This window comes from Astatotilapia calliptera, chromosome 10 (assembly GCF_964374335.1).
Source record: "Astatotilapia calliptera chromosome 10, fAstCal68.1, whole genome shotgun sequence".
Lineage (NCBI taxonomy): Eukaryota > Metazoa > Chordata > Actinopteri > Cichliformes > Cichlidae > Astatotilapia > Astatotilapia calliptera.
In genome coordinates this window covers 1,283,936-1,301,787 of record NC_137431.1, presented here as the reverse complement: position 1 = coordinate 1,301,787, position 17,852 = coordinate 1,283,936, and the positions used below count along the sequence as shown (strand labels likewise).

At 47.8% G+C, this 17,852-nt stretch overlaps 1 protein-coding gene across 7 annotated transcripts in view; it reads right to left on the bottom strand.

Annotated features, from left to right (window-relative positions):
* zzef1 (zinc finger, ZZ-type with EF hand domain 1) overlaps positions 1-17,693 on the bottom strand; it is a 29,083-nt gene extending 11,390 nt beyond the window's left edge. For 2 of the 7 annotated variants that reach the window (XM_026181124.2, XM_026181127.2), the window contains exons 1-40: positions 17,277-17,693; positions 16,192-16,336; positions 15,880-16,074; positions 15,598-15,781; positions 15,312-15,511; positions 14,685-14,895; positions 14,475-14,591; positions 13,594-13,772; positions 13,259-13,357; positions 13,078-13,169; positions 12,828-12,973; positions 11,037-11,142; positions 10,707-10,925; positions 9,467-9,558; positions 9,123-9,340; positions 8,902-9,035; positions 8,763-8,833; positions 8,562-8,676; positions 8,313-8,478; positions 8,093-8,214; positions 7,881-8,003; positions 7,276-7,445; positions 7,107-7,188; positions 6,823-7,024; positions 6,586-6,719; positions 6,230-6,470; positions 6,057-6,139; positions 5,882-5,972; positions 5,311-5,797; positions 5,065-5,229; positions 4,307-4,426; positions 4,029-4,190; positions 3,779-3,911; positions 2,761-2,899; positions 2,513-2,678; positions 2,167-2,429; positions 1,899-2,071; positions 1,592-1,784; positions 1,357-1,502; positions 697-977 (exon numbers count right to left, since the gene is read on the bottom strand). In XM_026181124.2, coding sequence (XP_026036909.2) covers positions 697-977; positions 1,357-1,502; positions 1,592-1,784; positions 1,899-2,071; positions 2,167-2,429; positions 2,513-2,678; positions 2,761-2,899; positions 3,779-3,911; positions 4,029-4,190; positions 4,307-4,426; positions 5,065-5,229; positions 5,311-5,797; positions 5,882-5,972; positions 6,057-6,139; positions 6,230-6,470; positions 6,586-6,719; positions 6,823-7,024; positions 7,107-7,188; positions 7,276-7,445; positions 7,881-8,003; positions 8,093-8,214; positions 8,313-8,478; positions 8,562-8,676; positions 8,763-8,833; positions 8,902-9,035; positions 9,123-9,340; positions 9,467-9,558; positions 10,707-10,925; positions 11,037-11,142; positions 12,828-12,973; positions 13,078-13,169; positions 13,259-13,357; positions 13,594-13,772; positions 14,475-14,591; positions 14,685-14,895; positions 15,312-15,511; positions 15,598-15,781; positions 15,880-16,074; positions 16,192-16,336; positions 17,277-17,693 — 6,782 coding nt within the window. Of the gene's footprint in view, positions 1-696; positions 978-1,356; positions 1,503-1,591; positions 1,785-1,898; positions 2,072-2,166; positions 2,430-2,512; positions 2,679-2,760; positions 2,900-3,778; positions 3,912-4,028; positions 4,191-4,306; positions 4,427-5,064; positions 5,230-5,310; positions 5,798-5,881; positions 5,973-6,056; positions 6,140-6,229; positions 6,471-6,585; positions 6,720-6,822; positions 7,025-7,106; positions 7,189-7,275; positions 7,446-7,880; positions 8,004-8,092; positions 8,215-8,312; positions 8,479-8,561; positions 8,677-8,762; positions 8,834-8,901; positions 9,036-9,122; positions 9,341-9,466; positions 9,559-10,706; positions 10,926-11,036; positions 11,143-12,827; positions 12,974-13,077; positions 13,170-13,258; positions 13,358-13,593; positions 13,773-14,474; positions 14,592-14,684; positions 14,896-15,311; positions 15,512-15,597; positions 15,782-15,879; positions 16,075-16,191; positions 16,337-17,014; positions 17,036-17,276 lie in introns of those variants that run through there. The other 5 variants (XM_026181128.2, XM_026181125.2, XM_026181126.2 and 2 more) reach the window with 5 other exon arrangements.
* Positions 17,694-17,852: the final 159 nt, after the last annotated feature.

Genomic DNA, 17,852 nt, shown 5'->3' with positions numbered 1-17,852 from the left:
CATTAAATGCACTTTGCCAACATCTGTGAACAAATACAGTTCGATGAAGTTGTTCATTATAGTAACTGTTGCTATAGAGCGTTACTACATTTATTGTTCATGCACATGAGGACATTTTAGACGGCACTCATCATGCCGACCCTGCTCAAGAGCAAAATGTAGCAGCTGACAGAAAGCAGCAGGATGAATTTGTTGACCAATACTCTGCTCAGATTCAGCCAAATGCTGCAACGCCGATCGCTCAACACTCAATGACTCAAAGCCGAGAGCGTCTCATGGCAAAGACTGGCGCTTTTGTCAGACGCTTAAACTGAACCCAAAAGCTTTTCAGTTACTGAAGAGGAACCTGAAGGCAGAAAGACGGACAAACGAAAAGTATGTGAGGGCAGCTGCAGGTCTGTCAGAGCGCTGATGTCCACGCATTCAAGAAAAGGATTAAAAACAGTCCTTCTCTTTGAAGTGATGTCACTTTGCTCAACTACTATCGAGCCTCTGAAAAAGGGACCAACGTATAAAAAAAACAGTTCACGCAGTATTTTGTTAAGGCTCGTGAATAAAGGCTGATCTGCACTTCAATCACATGACTGTTAATTTAAAATCTTTCACACAGAGGCAACTTTGTCCTGTATTTGTGATCAGCAGAGACATCGTCCTGGCTCGTCTGCAACAGGTGGATAATAACATAATGATATTTACCTGTCTAAACAGACGGCGCCCAGGCTGAAAAGCAGCTGTATGGTCTTCCAGCCCTGGATGTCTGAACAGGACATCTCTCCTTGTATCAGCAACTCATACTTGTCAGCCAGAGCCTCTGTCACAGCAGCGTCAGCCTCCATCGGAGGGATCCGGAGCAGCAGCTGACCCAGGAGGCCTAAGGTGAGGTGGTAGGTCTCATTCAGAGAGCCAGCATTGGAAATGACTGCCTTAAAAAGCTGTGGCAGCATGGAGCTCAGACTGGGCAGACACAGGGAACAGCCCTGACAGGAAGACAGCACACGTGAGGATAAGAGGAGAATATGTCAGCGCAGTCATAGGAGTGACGAACCTTTAGAAACATGTACAAAATCATTTATACTGTCCAACAGTTGGACAACAAGGTGCCGTCCATCAAGGCTCGCCGTTTGTCCACTTCTCATTGTTTAAATGTGTAATTCAGCTTCTTCGTACTGACTGGAGTTTCCCTGAGAGTCTGCTGTATGGCCCACAGTGTCATCTGGGCCAGCCCGACCTCAGCCAAGCTAAACGGCTGACAGCAGATTAGCCTTGTAGCTGTAACTCCATATTTATTGCACAGACATGAGAGCTGTATCTCCTATCTTAATGTTTTAACCCCACAAAATGATTTTGGTCTCTTACTGGTTTGGCTGGAGGTAGCATAGCTGCCAGCAGTCCCAGGATCCTCTCTCTTGAGCACTCGGAGAACACGTGCCCCTGAAGGGGAACTGGGGGCAGCCTATCGTCAGTTTCCTTGACAACATCAGATGTTGGCGAGTTGACTGCTCCTGGTCCACAATTTGGAGCAAAGAAGAGTAAATAAATAAATGAATACATTGAGTTGAACCAGGCCGAGCGTCTGGGTGAAAGCACTCACGTCGGACCACAGGAGAGAGGGCGTCTTCGCTGGACACTGACGGGGTCTGGCTGAGCCGGGCGGAGTCTAGGGTGTCTTGAGTGACCAGCTTCTTTTTGTCCCCCGGCCCACTGCTCGGAGGGAGCGACAACTCTGGCTGAGCAGAAGGAGGACAGCTCCCCTCCTCTGCCTTTTTCTCATCTGACGGTTTGTCCTGTTTGACAGAGGACAGGCTGACTTTTACGCGTTTCTGCATCTTTTCTGTAAATCGGCGAGACCCAAACATGAGGACGTCACATTATCTTTGAACATGAGTTGCATTCCCCACCTTGTGCTTAGGAGATGAAGGAGAGCAGATTGCTGCTGTGCTACCAGGGAGCGAGGAGGTGTCCGTGGCTGTGCTGAGCTCTTGAGAGGACTCGGGAGAGACTGGACACAGCTCGCTGTCAGAAGCAGAATCGTTGGTGGACAGCAGAGCAAGCAAAGCAGAGGAACGGAAACCTATGCAGAGCACAGGAGACACAGAGAGTATTACATGTTAATAACCAGTCTGTGCAACGTAAAATTATGCAAGTGCTACACTGCTGTGAACTTACCTTTGCCAGTCTGTCCTTTGAGCAAGCAGTCAGTGATGAGCTGGGAGCAGTGGGTCTGCAGGGCTTTGGCCACGTTCAGAGTGTCGCTGTCCAAGGTGTCTCCATCCGTTTGCTTCTCGCTGCTCAGCTCTGACGTGTACAGGGCCAAAGCAGCAAACAGCAGCCAGGAGTAGTTGTGGATGTAGGGCTGGATGAGACGGTGGCGATCGCTGATCCGTATGGTCACCATGGGGTACACAGTGATCCGATGGGTGGGCAGGTGGCTGGCGATGGGACGATAACCATTTAATAAAAGGAGAACTAAAGAGGCCAACCTCAACATTAAATGTGAGTTGACGCGCGTCACCTGTCAGGATACTTCTTTGCGTGGTAACAACCGAAGCACAGGTCAAAGTCTTCACACACGTTGCAGTTGATCCTGCTGCCTACAATAAGCCCCTGGCAATGATCGCAGGCATATTCCATGTTTACCATCTCATGGTCATCCTCGTGGCCTTCAGGCTTGGCACCACCTGGTTTACATATACACGCATCCAGAGTGAGTATAACTACGACTACGGGAAGGTCCTCTGATCATCGGTGTCATGCACTTACTAAGGAAGCAGGTCTTGCAGAGGTCCATGTCCATGCACTGCAGACATCGGTAGCGGTGCCAAGGTGCCATCCTCTCACAGCCATCGCAAGAGATCACGACGTTGAGCAGGTCACAATAGCGGGCAATGAACATGTGCATCTGTGGACGGAGCACGTGCCTGATTAGAGTTTTTAAAATGACGGAGCATGCGTGCACATGTGTGTAAGCTGCAGCACGAATCTGCAGGTTTTTGTAAATGCAAAGGGAAGAATGTGGAGAAGAGAAAACGCAGCCAGCTTTGAGGCGAGTCTGGCTGTGAACATTGAAACGTTCATGTAGGGCTGCGCGATACGACCAGAATCTCATATCCCGATATAAGACATCTATCGTCCGATAACGATATAAATCACAAATTTAACATTTTCTGTAAATTCTGTGAATCTCGGGCAGCTCGACGTGAAGTGTTTCCAGCTGCGCGTCGTGTAGCTGGAGTCGAGTGTTTTAACGATGCATGAAACGATACATTTTTAGACATAAGTTGTAACGGCGCCGTTTTCTTTGTATTTATTACACGGCGTGCTGCGGGGAGAAGCCTGTTCTGACGTTTGAGTCTAAGCTTTATTTTTTAGCACCTGGCGGCTCTTTTTTTACTTCTCATCCGTAAATAATCTGCATCTTTCACGTGATTCAGTTTATTTTGAAAAGTCTCAACAGGATCTTGAGCTTTATTGTGAAAGGTTTATGTGGAACATAAACAAGCGGACACGCGATGCTGTTACCGTCGCTGTTGCTAATGACAACGCATAAAAACAGGCGCTTGTCTGTCAGCAGTGTGGGTATATTACATATAAGAGAAAGAGAACTAATAAATTAACACAACCACTACAGTGACATCAGAACCATGAACAAATATTGCCGTAAACAGTTTTTGTGACACCACGAAACAAACGATAGCGTAAAATGAAAGAACGTTTTTATATCGTCATCTGATATATATGGTTATATCAAACAGTCCTACGTTCATGGACTGCAGTGTACCTTCCTCCTGTCCTCCATCGATTCCTCTTCATCAATTTTGTCATACCACTTCTCAAACATCCCGTCCATACACTCATCCATCCACTCCTGGTTCTTCTTGTAGTCTGCAATCTCGTCCTCCTCTGTCCACTGACTGCAGATGAAGTTAAACCACAGAAGAAACTTTATGAATAAAGCAGTTTGTGAAAACTGAGGTGTCTTTTGCCTTCTTCAGCAGCTTTTTGTACATTTAGACGAGCACTGAGATTACCTGATGGCAGTGTCATGGACGCTGATGTTCTCCTGAGACATGCTGAGGAGGAGGTCAGGAAGATTGATGCTCAGGAAGAAAGGAAGATCGTGCGCCTCCCAGTTCATGTCCAGGAGGTGCAACAAGCAGGTCTGCACACACGACAGGGCCGGCAGAAACGCTCTGTGGGGCAGTGATCGCGATCAGGTCACCGTGCACGCACTTTCACAAAAACACTTCCTGCACTTGCAACAAATCTAAATTCACAAAATCACGACGGGTTAGAGGAAAGCGCTCACTTCTCATTGAGGCTGCTGAAGCCCTGTACCGCCTCCACAAGCATGAGCACCAGCTGATGGTAGGAGCGCCTCACTTCCTCTCCCAGCTTTTGCCCGCTGTCTGACAGCTGAGAGAAATAACTGGAAAACACAAAGAAAATGTTGTTTCTGTGCAGCCAGTCAGCAAAACACCAAACTGACATCGGTGACTAATCTCCAAAAAGACTTGAGAACCAAACTAAACTGCTGCCATCACATTTTGGGACACAACTGTTAAAAACCTCTTGCTGTAAAAAGTCTTCTGGGGCCTGGAGAGACTCTGCGTGCTTTGCTGCAATCTGCAGAGTTTAACCCTTTAACTGGGTGAGTGTTTAAAGCAGGGGTGTCCAACTCCAGGCCTCGAGGGCCGGAGTCCTGCAGGTTTCAGAACTCATCCTGGGTCAACACACTTGAATCACATAATTAGTTCATTTAGGCCTCTGGAGAACTTGAGGAGGTCATTTAGCCGTTTAAATCAGCTGTGTTGGATCAAGGACACGTCTAAAACCTGCAGGACACCGGCACTCGGGGCCTGGAGTCGGACACCCCTGCTTTAAAAGGTAAATTAGGTTTAGGGTTAAATGAATCCATTCATTTATTTTCATTATGGAAATCTAAGACCTACTATCCCACTAGGACCAGTATGCGTGCAGCATCATATTCTGTGACCTTATTCTGATTGCTCCTGTGTCATGGAGGTTCATGCGTAAATGAATTAAAACGGAAAAACTGAGATTTACCAGGTAAAGTCTTTTTGGCATGCCAGCAGCTCCTGTAGGAACAGGATGCAGGGGGCTTGGAAGAGGTGCGGCTGTCCCATGGAGTGGAAGCACTGCTGAACCATCTCCAGCACCTTGCACACACTCAGGGCCTGCGCTTTGTTCAGAGACAGCGTCTGCAGAATGCTGCAGGAAGAAGAACGAGGACTTAACCCTGGATGCAAGTCTCATTATGCGTTACCAAACAGGAGAGTAGCAGTTTCTCACCTCGCTGTTGTGAGAGCCTGGTCCTTTATGAAGTTTAGGATGTGTTTGAGTATCGGGTAGCGATCTTTGACTGAGGGAGTCATGCGAGGCTCTTCTATAGAGCGGCAGGACAGGAGACGAAGGCGTGCCCGACTGAACGGAGCTTTGCGGTTGTAAGCAGAGGGGGAGGCTGGCTCCCCAGGCTGGGGGGAGAGACTCTCTGTCGAGTCTCGATGGGTTCGCCTGCTGTGGCCACATGAGGATGAGTTGGGAATGTGAGTACCGGACGACTGACTCTGTCCAGACCTGGACTCGTAGCTTTCCTCAGACCCTGCAGCCTGAGGTCCCACAGATGAGCTGGCTTGGAAGTCTCCTTCTGAAATAGAACTTGATTGGAACAGCAGAGCACTGCTGCTCTCTGTGGCTCTGGGAGCGTCGCTGCCTTGGCATGGAACGCCGCAAGGAGCAAATCGGAACAACAAGAGGCTCTTCTCGATGCACATCTCAGCTGAGAACAAGAAGAAAGAGTTAAAATGTCAGGAAAAAGCAAAGTAAAACCAAGACATGACATTAAAAAGGAAGAAGCACTCACCCAGTGTCTCCATGGTAACCTCATCAGGACCACCTTCCCGCTCGTCATGATTGTTCATCTTGCCAACCAGATATCTCTGCTTCATCTCCAGCTAACAGGAAATAGATCCCAGCAGAGTCACAGGTCAGAAACATGAAAAGCACGAGCCAGCGGAGATGTCCCGTGTTACACTCACCATCCACGTTCTGATGCTGTCTGCTAGTGAATACACCTGCACGAACTCTTCACTCAGACTGGATTTACAGTCCGGATTAACTACTAGCACAAAAACACAGATGGGAGAAAATCATTCAGAAGATTAATTAAGGAACAAACTCACAAAAACACAGCTGTATGAGCGCTGATTACCATAGCTAAGAAGTGCGAGGTTGAGGGCCGGTGTGTGGTACACCATGGCTGCCCAAATGGCATTCACAGCTTGGTCTATCTTTGACCCAGCGGTGATCTCGTTCCTCATCGCCTGTTTCCTACAAGCCTGCATGAGGGTCCTCATCAGCTCTGTTCTAGCGTCTGTTAGCTCCTGTGAAGGGTTCCAGCGAGCAAAGTCCTCCAGGAAGCCCGTCGGCTCATCCAGAGTCCACGTGCTCGCCTACCACACAGAAAAAGAAAAACACCATCAGAGCATCTTCCAGTCGAGGTCACCGACTAATGCAACAGCAGCATCCGGTGCTTGTACGTAACTGAGGCAGCAGAGCGTTTTTTACCTGCTCTGTGATTGTTTTTGTTCGGGTCGCCTCCCTTTTGTCACACAGCCCATGTCTCAGGATGGGTTTCCATAAAGGTGAAGACTGAACATGGGACATTTTCCCTGATGGAAGTTCCTTTACACTGCGAACCTCTGGAGACAGAAACCCACAATAATACACGCTAGTGCCTCAAACTGGTTTCTTTTCTGCTCTGATAAACTGCGACTCAGGCCAGCCTCATGAAAACCGTCTCACCGTGCGGAGATTTCAACGCCAGCGTTCTGGATGCAAGGCGACCCATCAGACGAGCCACCAGCAGCTGCAGATCTGACATCCAAGAAATGGTGATGTCTGGTAAACCCAGCGCTGTTACAGTGAACTTATAGCCCCACTCGTTGTTGCTGCTGTCAGAGTGGAAGAGGAACTGCAGCTGGGGACCGGTGTCAAAGGTCACTTTCTAAAGGAGCAAACACACAAGGACACATTCGTAAACATCAGTGACGCATCTGAAGACCGGCCTGTGATTTTCCTTCGCCTACCTTTGGCCACTTCTCAGTTCCGACCTTCATGTCGTAGCGGACCTTTCCCCCTCTGGAATCTGTGAATTCTAAGTAGTCGTATCTGCGAATATTGTGAGCACAGTTAACAGGATAAAATCCCCACAAAGGATTTCAAAGACAAACAAATAAACATTTACAAACACGTCACCTCTTCTCTGTTTCACAGCGTTCATCAAACTCCACCTCGAACGACGTCGCACCGGGGCAGGCGAAGATGCTCGTCTCGTGGCGGCTGTTCTCGTAGTTGTGCGGGGACTCCATGTTCCAGGTCCTTAGCACCACCGGCTGCTGGGGTTGGTGCCAGTTCTCTTGATCCACCTTATAGTGACAGGTTACAACAAGTTTGTGGACTGCTGCACTGTTTGTGTAGCTCTGAACACCACACAGTGGATCAACTCAAACACATCAAAACGAGGCTGAACGCAGACTTTCAGCATCACTTGTAGAAGTATTATGTCACAGGAAATACAGACATTTTTAGACATAGTACGTTTATATAGCCTCCGTTATCTGAAGGTCAAAAGTAACTGGACTGATAATACAAGTACCTCTGTTGTGCATTTCAGAAAGAAACACTGGCTTTCTTCCCACAAAAACACGTGATTTGCCTTTCTTATGGTTTTAAATTCTTTTCACCACTAATTAGACTGGTCCTTCTGGACCCTCCATTCCCCAAATACATGATATCGGCTTCATTCGCACCCCTACGATGGGTGGAGGCAACAGAAATGCTAGCGGTCAAAGTGGACTGACCTTAGAAAAGATGTCTCCGGTGTCGCTTGACAGGCTTCTGAGCAGCTCAACGAGCGAGGAGAAGCTTTGCAGCAGCAGGCTGTGGGGGATGTCCAAAGGGCACAGCTCCAAGAGGAAGATCATCTGCCAGGACCCAAACCAATTATTCACAACGCACTATTCTAGATGTGTCTATGAAGCCAATTAAAGTGCATAACACAAGAGAGCATTACCAGTTGTCTGAAGACTGTGGCTATGATAGAGCTGCCTAATTTTGCAGTAATCTGAGCTCCAGTGTACCTCTCCAAGAGCGAGCCAAGGATCGACTTGACACTTTCCAAGAACTGATCCACATCTATTGAAAACAAATCATCATACAGCTTAGTCACACATGCTCTGATAAACACACAACCCCTGACAATCACGTATGTCGTCAGGAATGACGCGTCTCACATTTCAGCAGGATGTCTCTGGCCAGCTCCATTGCAATGGCCGTGGACGCTCCTCCTTTGAGCTGCAGGTAGCACCAGGAGAGCAGACTGCCCTGCAGAGCCCAGAACAACGACAGCAGGACCGATCTGCTGGCGCCGCTATTCTCATCCACCATCATGACCTCACACTGAAGGACAGAAGACACGAGGAGAAGCGAACTTTAGAAAGACAAAAGAAACGTCAATGTCCACCCGTGAGAAGCGGGCTTACCTCTCTGGTGGCAACCAGGAGCAGCGTCTCCATGACTGAGAGTATTGGGCTGATGTCAAAGTCTGAGGGAGCTCCTTTAGGAGGGAGCAGCAGAAGGCCACTTGGATCCTGATCGCTGCAGAGGAAGCACAGACGTCACCGACTCCTCGGGATGTCTCATGTTGACAGGACCATATGATGACGTGTTTGTACAGCGCTTACCTGAAGTAATTACAAAGGGATTCAAAGGTAACCTTCACCGACTCTGGCTGATCCTCCTCTGTAATGTTCTTCTGGAAAAACACAAAAATACACATTAGGAGAATCGTTACGCTGCTGCTGCTTAATAACACAAACTCACCATCATGTGAAAGAGTTTGTCTCGCCTGACACGTTTATCAGGGAAGAAAACAGCCGCTCCATGAAGAACGGCCTTCACCGCTTCTGTGTGCAAAGCCTTTTCCACGGATGTCTCACCTTCCGGACTGTCCACAACTACAACAAAAACCACAAACAGGGTTGCTACGCCGGATTTCTCTGATGCTTACAAAGCTGCTCCCTCGCTCTGTGACGGCTCCTTACTGTGACAGAGGTGAGTGTAGAGCTCCCACACAGCCCTCATAGAGTCACTGAGATCATCTCTGCTGCTGGACATGGATGGACGAGCTGCTGCGCCAGCTTCATCTGGTACTTTGCTCTCCTCTTTGCCCCGGGACTCCCGGGGGGTGGGCAGCATGGGGAAACAGTTCTGCATCAGCTGGAGGAGGAGAACTCTGCTCTTCGTCACCTCCTCGCCCTCACTGGAAGAAAGAAACATGCTAACTTGCAGCAGCCATGGACTCCCACTGACTGACTCAGTGGTAATTATCATTCCAGTAATTCTAACAACAAGTGCCAGACTTGGCAGAGAGAAGAGCTTCACTCACATCTCCCTGAGTTTGCTGTAGAAGCTCCAGAAGAGGCTCAGGCTGAGGCCACTGAACTCCAACAGATACTTCTGCTTGCAGTGAGAGGCATCCTGTAGACACAACACGCAGCTCTATCAGTCATAAAGAGATGGGAAACATGTTGCAATGACTCTGAATGGCCATCAGGGGGCGCACTGTCTCATGTCTCAGGTTAGTTTACTGATTTCGTACAGGTTACATTTTTCTCTTGCTTTCTTGTAGGTTTCTTCATCTTAAATGCAGGAGTTTCCTCTTCAGCACTTTCCAGATTAATAACGGTCTTAATAGTATTCAAACTATATCTGAATGTGGCCCAGTGACGACTGCGTTCATCCTACGGTCCCTGCACCGTGCTGAGTGGCAGTTTTCTTTTTTTATCTGAATGATTTTATCACCGATAAAGTTGGTTTTTCTTGCCTGTTATGATTCAACCAAATGCAGCTGCCTTTGTTATGCAAGTCAGTCTTTACAGCTCTACTAACTCCTGCTAATGGAGACTCGTCACCAGCTGATTGTGCTCACAGGTCTACTGCCCAGAACCTCTGATCTCAGAGGAGCCAGCAGGAAATGACAGGGTTTAGTGATGGAGCAGATCCTCGTGGGAAATGTAGGTGTTTGCAAAACACAGCAGTGGAGTTTACTGAGGTTATTGAGCCCAGTGGGAGCATCGTGAGTGGAGTTATTGCCACGCTCACACGTTTCCAAACCAGTGTGACCGTGTCTGGTTTCAGGACACTTAAGGTGCATGGCGGCGTGCACTAGCTATGACTGAAACGTCACCGAGGGAACGCGGCCTCAACATTGAGCTGCTAGCTGTCTAACTCGCCACAGTAACTCATCAGTGCTGCTGAATCAGCACGCCTTTTGCTCCATCAGCCAACACGTCTGTGGCTGCGCTGACTGGATGCTGATAATCCTGATCACCCTCTGTACCGCTTACAGGACACACAGAAGGACGCTCTCTTTAAAATCTGTTTCAGATGCAGGAAATCTTTACCACCTCATACCTGCATTCATTTCAGATTTAAGCTCGAGTCTTAGTTTAATACAAAGAAAGAAAACTTTTTTTAAACTCTTCGGAGCCATTTCGTCTTGTGATGCTTTTTTCCTCTTACATTTTAATATAGTGAAAGTCATTTTTCATGTTTTGGCTGCTGTCACACAGTAATTTCCCAATTTTGGGGATAAAATGGGGTATTTTTATCTAACAAGTAGGTACCATGTCTCGTGTGAGCTGCTGTATGAAGAAGAGCGTCTTGTTTAGCAGACAAAGGCCGGTAACAGCATCACCGTCAAAGCTCTCTCCTTTCGGACTGAGGTCATCCAGGTCTGCGAGCCTCTCTGTCCCAGGGCACAAGTAGCCACTGAAGCTGAGGGACTGCACACCAAGGCGCTCGGCGTTGTCCTGCCTGGTGCACAGGAATTTCACCATCAGGAACTGTGAAGACGGAAGAATTACAGGTGGTGTGACAATGACAGCACAATATTAAAGACTAACTAAACGTTCACCAATAATGAAGGGAGCTGACTAACTGGATGTAGTGTGTACCTTGGCAACACGACACTGCTGCAGCTTGATCTCCACATCATTCCAGTCGTCCTCCAGCTCAAACCAGCCAATCGGCTCGTCTTCACTCTGCGCTGGAGTCCTGGCGCTGCAGGTCAGGTGACAGCATGGTGTAATAATAATAATGATACAAATTTAAAATAGCAGAGTGGAGAGGTTATGTGGGATAAGCTGTTTTGAACAAGTGAGTTTTGAGTTGGGACTTAAAGAGAGAGAAGGAAGTGATATTTCTTAAATCAGGAGGTCGGGAATTCCAGAGTCGAGCAGCTGAAAGCTCCCCATGGTGGCAAGACGAGGAGAGGGGACGGAGAGAGAAAGAGAAGAAGAAGATCTGAGACACCGAGATGGGGCGGTGATGTGAACCAGGTCAGAGAGATATGGAGGAGAGAGAGATGATGAATAGCCTTCAATGTGTACAAGAGTATTTTGAAATTGATGCGATATTTGACCAATGAAGCTGCTGCCGGACAGGAGGTGGACAGAAGGGGTCCAGGTGATGATACGAGCAGCAGAGTCCTGTGTTGGAGCTTGATGGTGGATTTTTGAGTAAGACCAGAAAGAAGTGAATTACAGTAATCGATCCGGGAAGTAACAAGGCTGTGGACAAGAATGGCAGCGGCATGTGGGGAGAGAGAAGGACGGAGACGATTAATGTTGCGCAACTGAAAATATGCAGACCAAGTGACGTTATTAATGTGTGAATTTAAAGACAGAGTACTGTGGAGGATGAGACCCAGACTTTTCACAGAGGAAGACAAGAAGACCGGCGAGTTATTGATAGTAACAGAGAAACTGTTGGTTCTGGATAATGTAGATTTAGTGTCGACCAAGAGGAGCTCGGATTTGTTACTGTTGAGTTTGAGAAAATTAGAAGAGAACCATGAATTTAGTTCAGCTAAGCAGAGGGTGAGGGAGGACGGGGGAGAGCAGAATCAGGTTTAGTGGACAGATACAGCTGGGTGTCATCAGCATAACAGTGAAACTGGATATTGTATTTACGGAAAATGTGTCCGAGCGGAAGAAGGTAGATAATGAAAAGAAGGGGCCCAGGACAGATCCCTGCGGCACGCCAGTGCTCAGAGGGAAGGACTGAGAAGAGAAGGATTTGAGTTGAATAAACTGAGAGCGGTCAGACAGGTATGATTTAAACCAGGCTAGTGGAGTATGGGAGAGACCGATGGAGGCCAGCCTACTGAGGAGAACAGAGTGAGAAATAGTGTCGACAGCAGCGCTCAGATCGAGGAGAATAAGAAAGTAAACCGGAGTCAGCTGCCATAAGAAGATCTTTGGTTACTTTTATAAGTGCTGTTCCTGTGCTGTGGGACTGGAACTGTTCATACAGATTATTATTAGTTAAATGTGAGTGGAGTTGTGTGCAACTATTTTCTCAAGAAGTTTTGAAAGGACTGGTCGATTGGAAATAGGCTGAAAATTCTCAAAATGACTGGGATCTAGACCAGTTTTTTTCAATATTGGGGTGATGGCGGCAAGTTTGAGGGAAGCAGGAACAGTTCCAGTGGTAAGTGAAGAGCAGATGATAGCAGGTATGAGGGGAAGCAAAGAAGGCAGACATGCCTTGTGTCAGCTACACACAGTATCAACCACTGAGGGCCCCACACACATACAGACTGCTGAGGGGTCTAAAGTTTGTCCCACTTTTAGGACTGGATGGTTCATTTTAGTGAGACGGTGTCAGTCTGTTCTTATCACAAGAGCATTTCAAACTAACATATAGGAACAAATAAATAGTTAAAAATAGCTGCAAATCCTTACCTGCTTTGTACAAACTCTTTGAAGTCCTTGTAGTCCCAGGAGTGATACTTTTTAAACCTTTTGAAGTGTTTCTCTGCATCGAAAGGGTCGTCCTCCTTATACGCAAACACTAAACCACATTTCGGTCCAATGGCTCCTTTCCGCACCTTGTCACACAAACACAGTGTAAGACCTGCAGCACCGTAATCCTCCGTCACTCTCTAGGTTATTGTATTTTGCACTGTAATGGTAAAATTATAGGCCGTCTCACTTTGATCTTTATCTGAGTGACCTGGAAGTTGCTCTGGTCCTCCGTCGAGAGGATTACGCTGGCTTTCAAACGGCCGGCTTCTGTGAGAAAACCTGCAAAGGACAAAGTATCCAGCAGCACTTTACGTCATGTTGATTTTGTACTCAATCTGAAGAACAGTCGTTATTGATCTCAGCTGTACCATCTCCAGTGGAGTACTCTGTTAGCATGTTCTCTGGTCCTGATTTCTCATCTTTGCTCTTCACATCACAGGCCTGTAAGTGCAGCTGGAGCGGCTTCCCTGTAATAAGCCAGAACATCCAATCACAGCACACTTAATCATATGATCGCGTTCCATTACGTTGCAACTTTGTTACTACACTGGAGGACGGGAAGGCAGTAATCAGCACACTGCAGCGCAGCTTTGTAAAAGAAGAAGCAATTTTCCACTAATGCAACTCCTCCTCAGAAATGGCACTTTCTCAGATTTCAACGTCCTCGTGTGAAGAAGAGGAAAAGAAGAGCCGTTTACGTTACCGTTGCGATACAGCAGTCGTAGCCGGACCGAAGCCATAGAGACGATGAGAGGCGAGGCCTTGTACTTGGTGTCTAAATGATCACTGATGCAGGACAGGGCCTGAATGACTTTTGCCACACTCCCTCTGGCGAGGGCGAAGGCCAGGAGGGTCAGCTCTACATCAGGACTCACACAGCAGCTGCACACAGGAGAACAAATACTTTGCCATGAGACAAACTTGTCGTGCCAGCGCACACTTTCCTTTTTTATATAAGCTCTAATGCCATGCTCACACGCTCAGCAGCATGTGTCTGCTGTGTTGTTGTTTAAACTGACTGCAGAGCTTTATTCACACACCGCGGGCTCAAAGGCCACACCTGACCTCAGCTGAACTTAGGAAGTGTTTCCTGTATAACCCAAGTGGATCGAGTAGTTCTAGCAACAATTCGACACATTGGAAATCGTAAATGCAAACTGATATTAAATTGTTTTAAATTTGTCAGAAGGTTAAAAAATGTGAATTTCCTGACGGTGAATTAATGGTTGTGGCTTTACAGAGTTAATAAAGGGACTCTACACAAGTAGATGTTTCCACCTTAAACAAGCTGTTTTACTTCCTCCTCATTTCAGCCTATGAGAACAGAACACGTGGGACTTGTAAGCACACAGAGCAGTGTGCATGGATGACCAGATTAGGGATAACTTAGTGACATCATACATATCTAAGAGTAGAAAAAACAATGTTTTTCTGCCTCTGTCGGCAGAATTAGATTTGCAGAGCACCAAATGGAACAAAGTGTGTCGCCGCCTCAGTTAACCAGTATTTTTGTTTCCACCCGCTTTTACTGAGATGACGTCAGCATGGTGAGCTCAGTGTGGTGTCCGTGCCACAATGCCTTACTCTGCTATCCTGAGGAGAAATCCATCCACCTCCTCCAAGATGTTCGCAGAAAAGAACCTGGGGAACTCTGTGGATGACGGTGTAAGGGACAATGGCGGCATGTGACGCAAGGCTTTTCTAAAAGTGAATCAACAAAAGAAACCAGTGGCATCAGTAGGAATCTTACAAATGTGATGTCAATAAACACATGCAGTGAGCTCTGCATCTTACTGTGTGCTCTGAAGGACGGTCTGGGCAAGTGCAGGGTTCGTCTCCATGGACGCAGTGACCAAAGAGGTGAGGAGAGACAGGTACCAGACGGCTGAAGCATCCGAAACAGACATCTCTTTATTCTTGGTAATCTGATAACCCAGCGTCTTCAAGCCGTGAATCCGTGTGTCGCATCCATCACTCAGGCACCGCTTAATGTTGATTTGGATGTCTGGGATTTAGTGACAAGTTTATGTGGTTAACGGAAAAATCAGATACATCCCACAGGAAAGAAAGGAGAGCACCGTTGAAGATGCTGTAGAATAAATATTGATTAGGGAGGCACATGTGAAACACATGACTTAACTATGGGGACCTCAATACATGCAAAGCACAGCTACGATTTTTAGGTGTGTGTGTGATTATTAAAAAGGAGCACATGTGGAGCATACATAGGCCTGTAAGCTGAAAAACAGACTCTCTCTTGGACTGGATCCCCTCGATCTTCAGCTTGTGGAAGCCTGCATGTGGACCCAATAAGGAGGCACAACTGTATGACCCCACAAAGCTCATATGAAGCTTACACCATGCTTTATGTTCAGACAGGTGATAGTGTGACCTAGAAGCATCAGTGAGATGGTGACTCACAGGGGTGTGTGATGTTGGCATTCTCCAAGAGAGCTACATAGCCCGTGACATTGCTCGGGATGCGGATGTCTCTGATCTCCTGCAAAGAACGCCGGTTCTTCCCCACAGCAACTGACACTAGCTGAGGCATATAGCTGTGGTCATTAGAAGCCACGGCAATGGCCAAACGTCTCAAAACAACATCCGGTTTCATTTTTAGTCTGGGAAGGGAGAAAGGAGATGAGTTTCCACCTTAGATCTGTTAATAGACTTGCTTAGAAACATCAGAAACTCAGCTGCCTTTTACCGTATCCAGTGCGAGCGAGCGCTGCCGTCAGACTGCCAGAAAGACGCCGTTTCCCCATTTGTCATCTTGTAGATGTCAGCAACATTGGACGAAGCTTCTATTGTGCTGTAGCACTGAGTGACGACCTTGACCATGTCTACGTCTGGGTCACGGTCCAGCTCTGCTCTGTACTGAATATCCAAATCTGAAAGAAAAACTCACATGAGGACAGCCTCACCACAGGCGTGGCGCTGCTGGATGTGCATTTAGCCTTAAATTACTAAAGAGAACACTCATGCTCACCTTTCTCCTTCTGCAAGAGGAATTCCAAGAAGTCCTGCACCACACTGGACCTCATGGTACAGATACTGTTGTAGCCCTCTAAAATTGGGAAAGGGATGGCACTGCTGGGAATACGATTCCTGTGTAAGAACTTTAGAATTTTAGAGGCGTGTGCTCCTAATCGGTCTTTGGTCTTGGAGAATATGTCCACAAAACCTGTGGAAAGGAAAACACAAGAGAAATGAACGGGTTAACTTTTCGGCCACACGCTGGCTGCACTGATTCAAATAAGGTCGAGTTTGTTTATCCGGGTAAACAAATCACGTATCGTACCTGGGGTAAGCGAGCAGGCCTGAAGCTGTCTTATCACATTACTCAGCTCTCCCTGCAGATTAGCTCCATTGGAGTTCTTCAGAGCAATCAGCATGCTCTCTATGTCCACCACTCCATCCCCCTCCGCATCAAACTGACCAAAGGCCTGAGACAGTGGAGAAGGACAAAGACTCTTTTATACCAACATTTACTTCCTCACTTTCACAGTGTTGCAAAAATCTACAAGAACATTAGTCTTAAAACACAAATGGCTGAACAACTGGTGTTAACATAAGGAGCCCTCAGCTGGAAGCATCTTTATCGCAGACTATGTTACGTAGCTACACTTTTGGAGTCTGTGGCTTGATTCCTGAAAGAAACACCGTCCCACTCCCTATTTAAAGCACAGCTTTGATAGTCAGGATTTACAAAGAGCTCAGACTGACATGCATTAGTTCAACCAGTCATCTGCAACCACTGGTTAAAACACAGCCAGTCAAGAGACGACAAAACAACGTGGTCTGCTACAAGTGACCAAAGCGGAAAACCTCGTGACAAACCCCACAAGAACGGGTGACATTATGTCAGCTCGTTTACTCGATCCACTGCAACTTCTAGAAATCTACAAACGGCAAAAACAAAGGGGGGGCTGCTAGAAAACTCCCCCTTCTGTCCAAGTTCAGCCACAGTCTACAAATCAGCCATAGCCGAGTTGTGGTTTGACAGAATTGGAGCCCGTCTGTTCCAGGCGACACTCCCGAGCTGCTTCGTGCATCGTGCCCAGGACAGATCGTCCGTTACTCGACCTGGTACTGCCGACAGAACCGTGACTGGCCAAACTCACCTGTCACAGGTGAAGCCTGATAACAGAGCCCCCTCTTCGATCACTACAGCGCTATTTAGATTTGTTGACCGGCAATGATAAAAGCACGTGACAGCCCAAAGACTTAATTACGTATTTACGTATTGATTACAAACGCTGAATGGGCGTGGCGACAAGTTATCAAACACGACGCTCGAACCTGGGCCAAAAACGAGAAGACGCGACGGCTCCAATCATAACATGTGACGTTAGAAACGTGAGCAAGGCCACAGCGGGTTTATACCTCTTCGCACTCGTCCCTCGGGGCATCTCTGCTCTCTAACATCTCACAAAATTGCTCAATATTAACGGACTCTTCTCCTCGGTTTAACCGGTCCTCGAGCCACCGCATCAGGACACCCTCATTCCCGGCCAGGACGGACTCGTGAATGGCGACTCCAGAGTCGCTAATACGAGCCGCCGCTTCTCTCAGTTTCACTTGCTCCAAGAGGACCCCGGGGCTGGGTGGTCCACCAGTGGGCACGGGTAGGTTATTCGATCCCCTTCCGCTCCTGCCACAACCAGAGCCGCCGCCGCCGCCTCCAACACCGCCGCCAGCGGTCGCAGAGGCCGGACCGTCTTCCGCGAAGCCGGGACTCTCCGTTTCTATGTCTTCCTCGTCGCCGCTGCCTCCGCCGCAGCCGCTCTCCGCGTTGCCCATGTTTGTTTCGCCGACCTAAGGCTCCCCTGAAAACCCCTGCGGCCCACTGGGCGTGAGTTCTGAAGCGGTTGGACCGGTCTGTACACAGACCGCTCCAGCGTTCACCTACAGCAGAGCTCTACTCCACTACCGCATTGACGTTCTGTACGCCCGCAACGT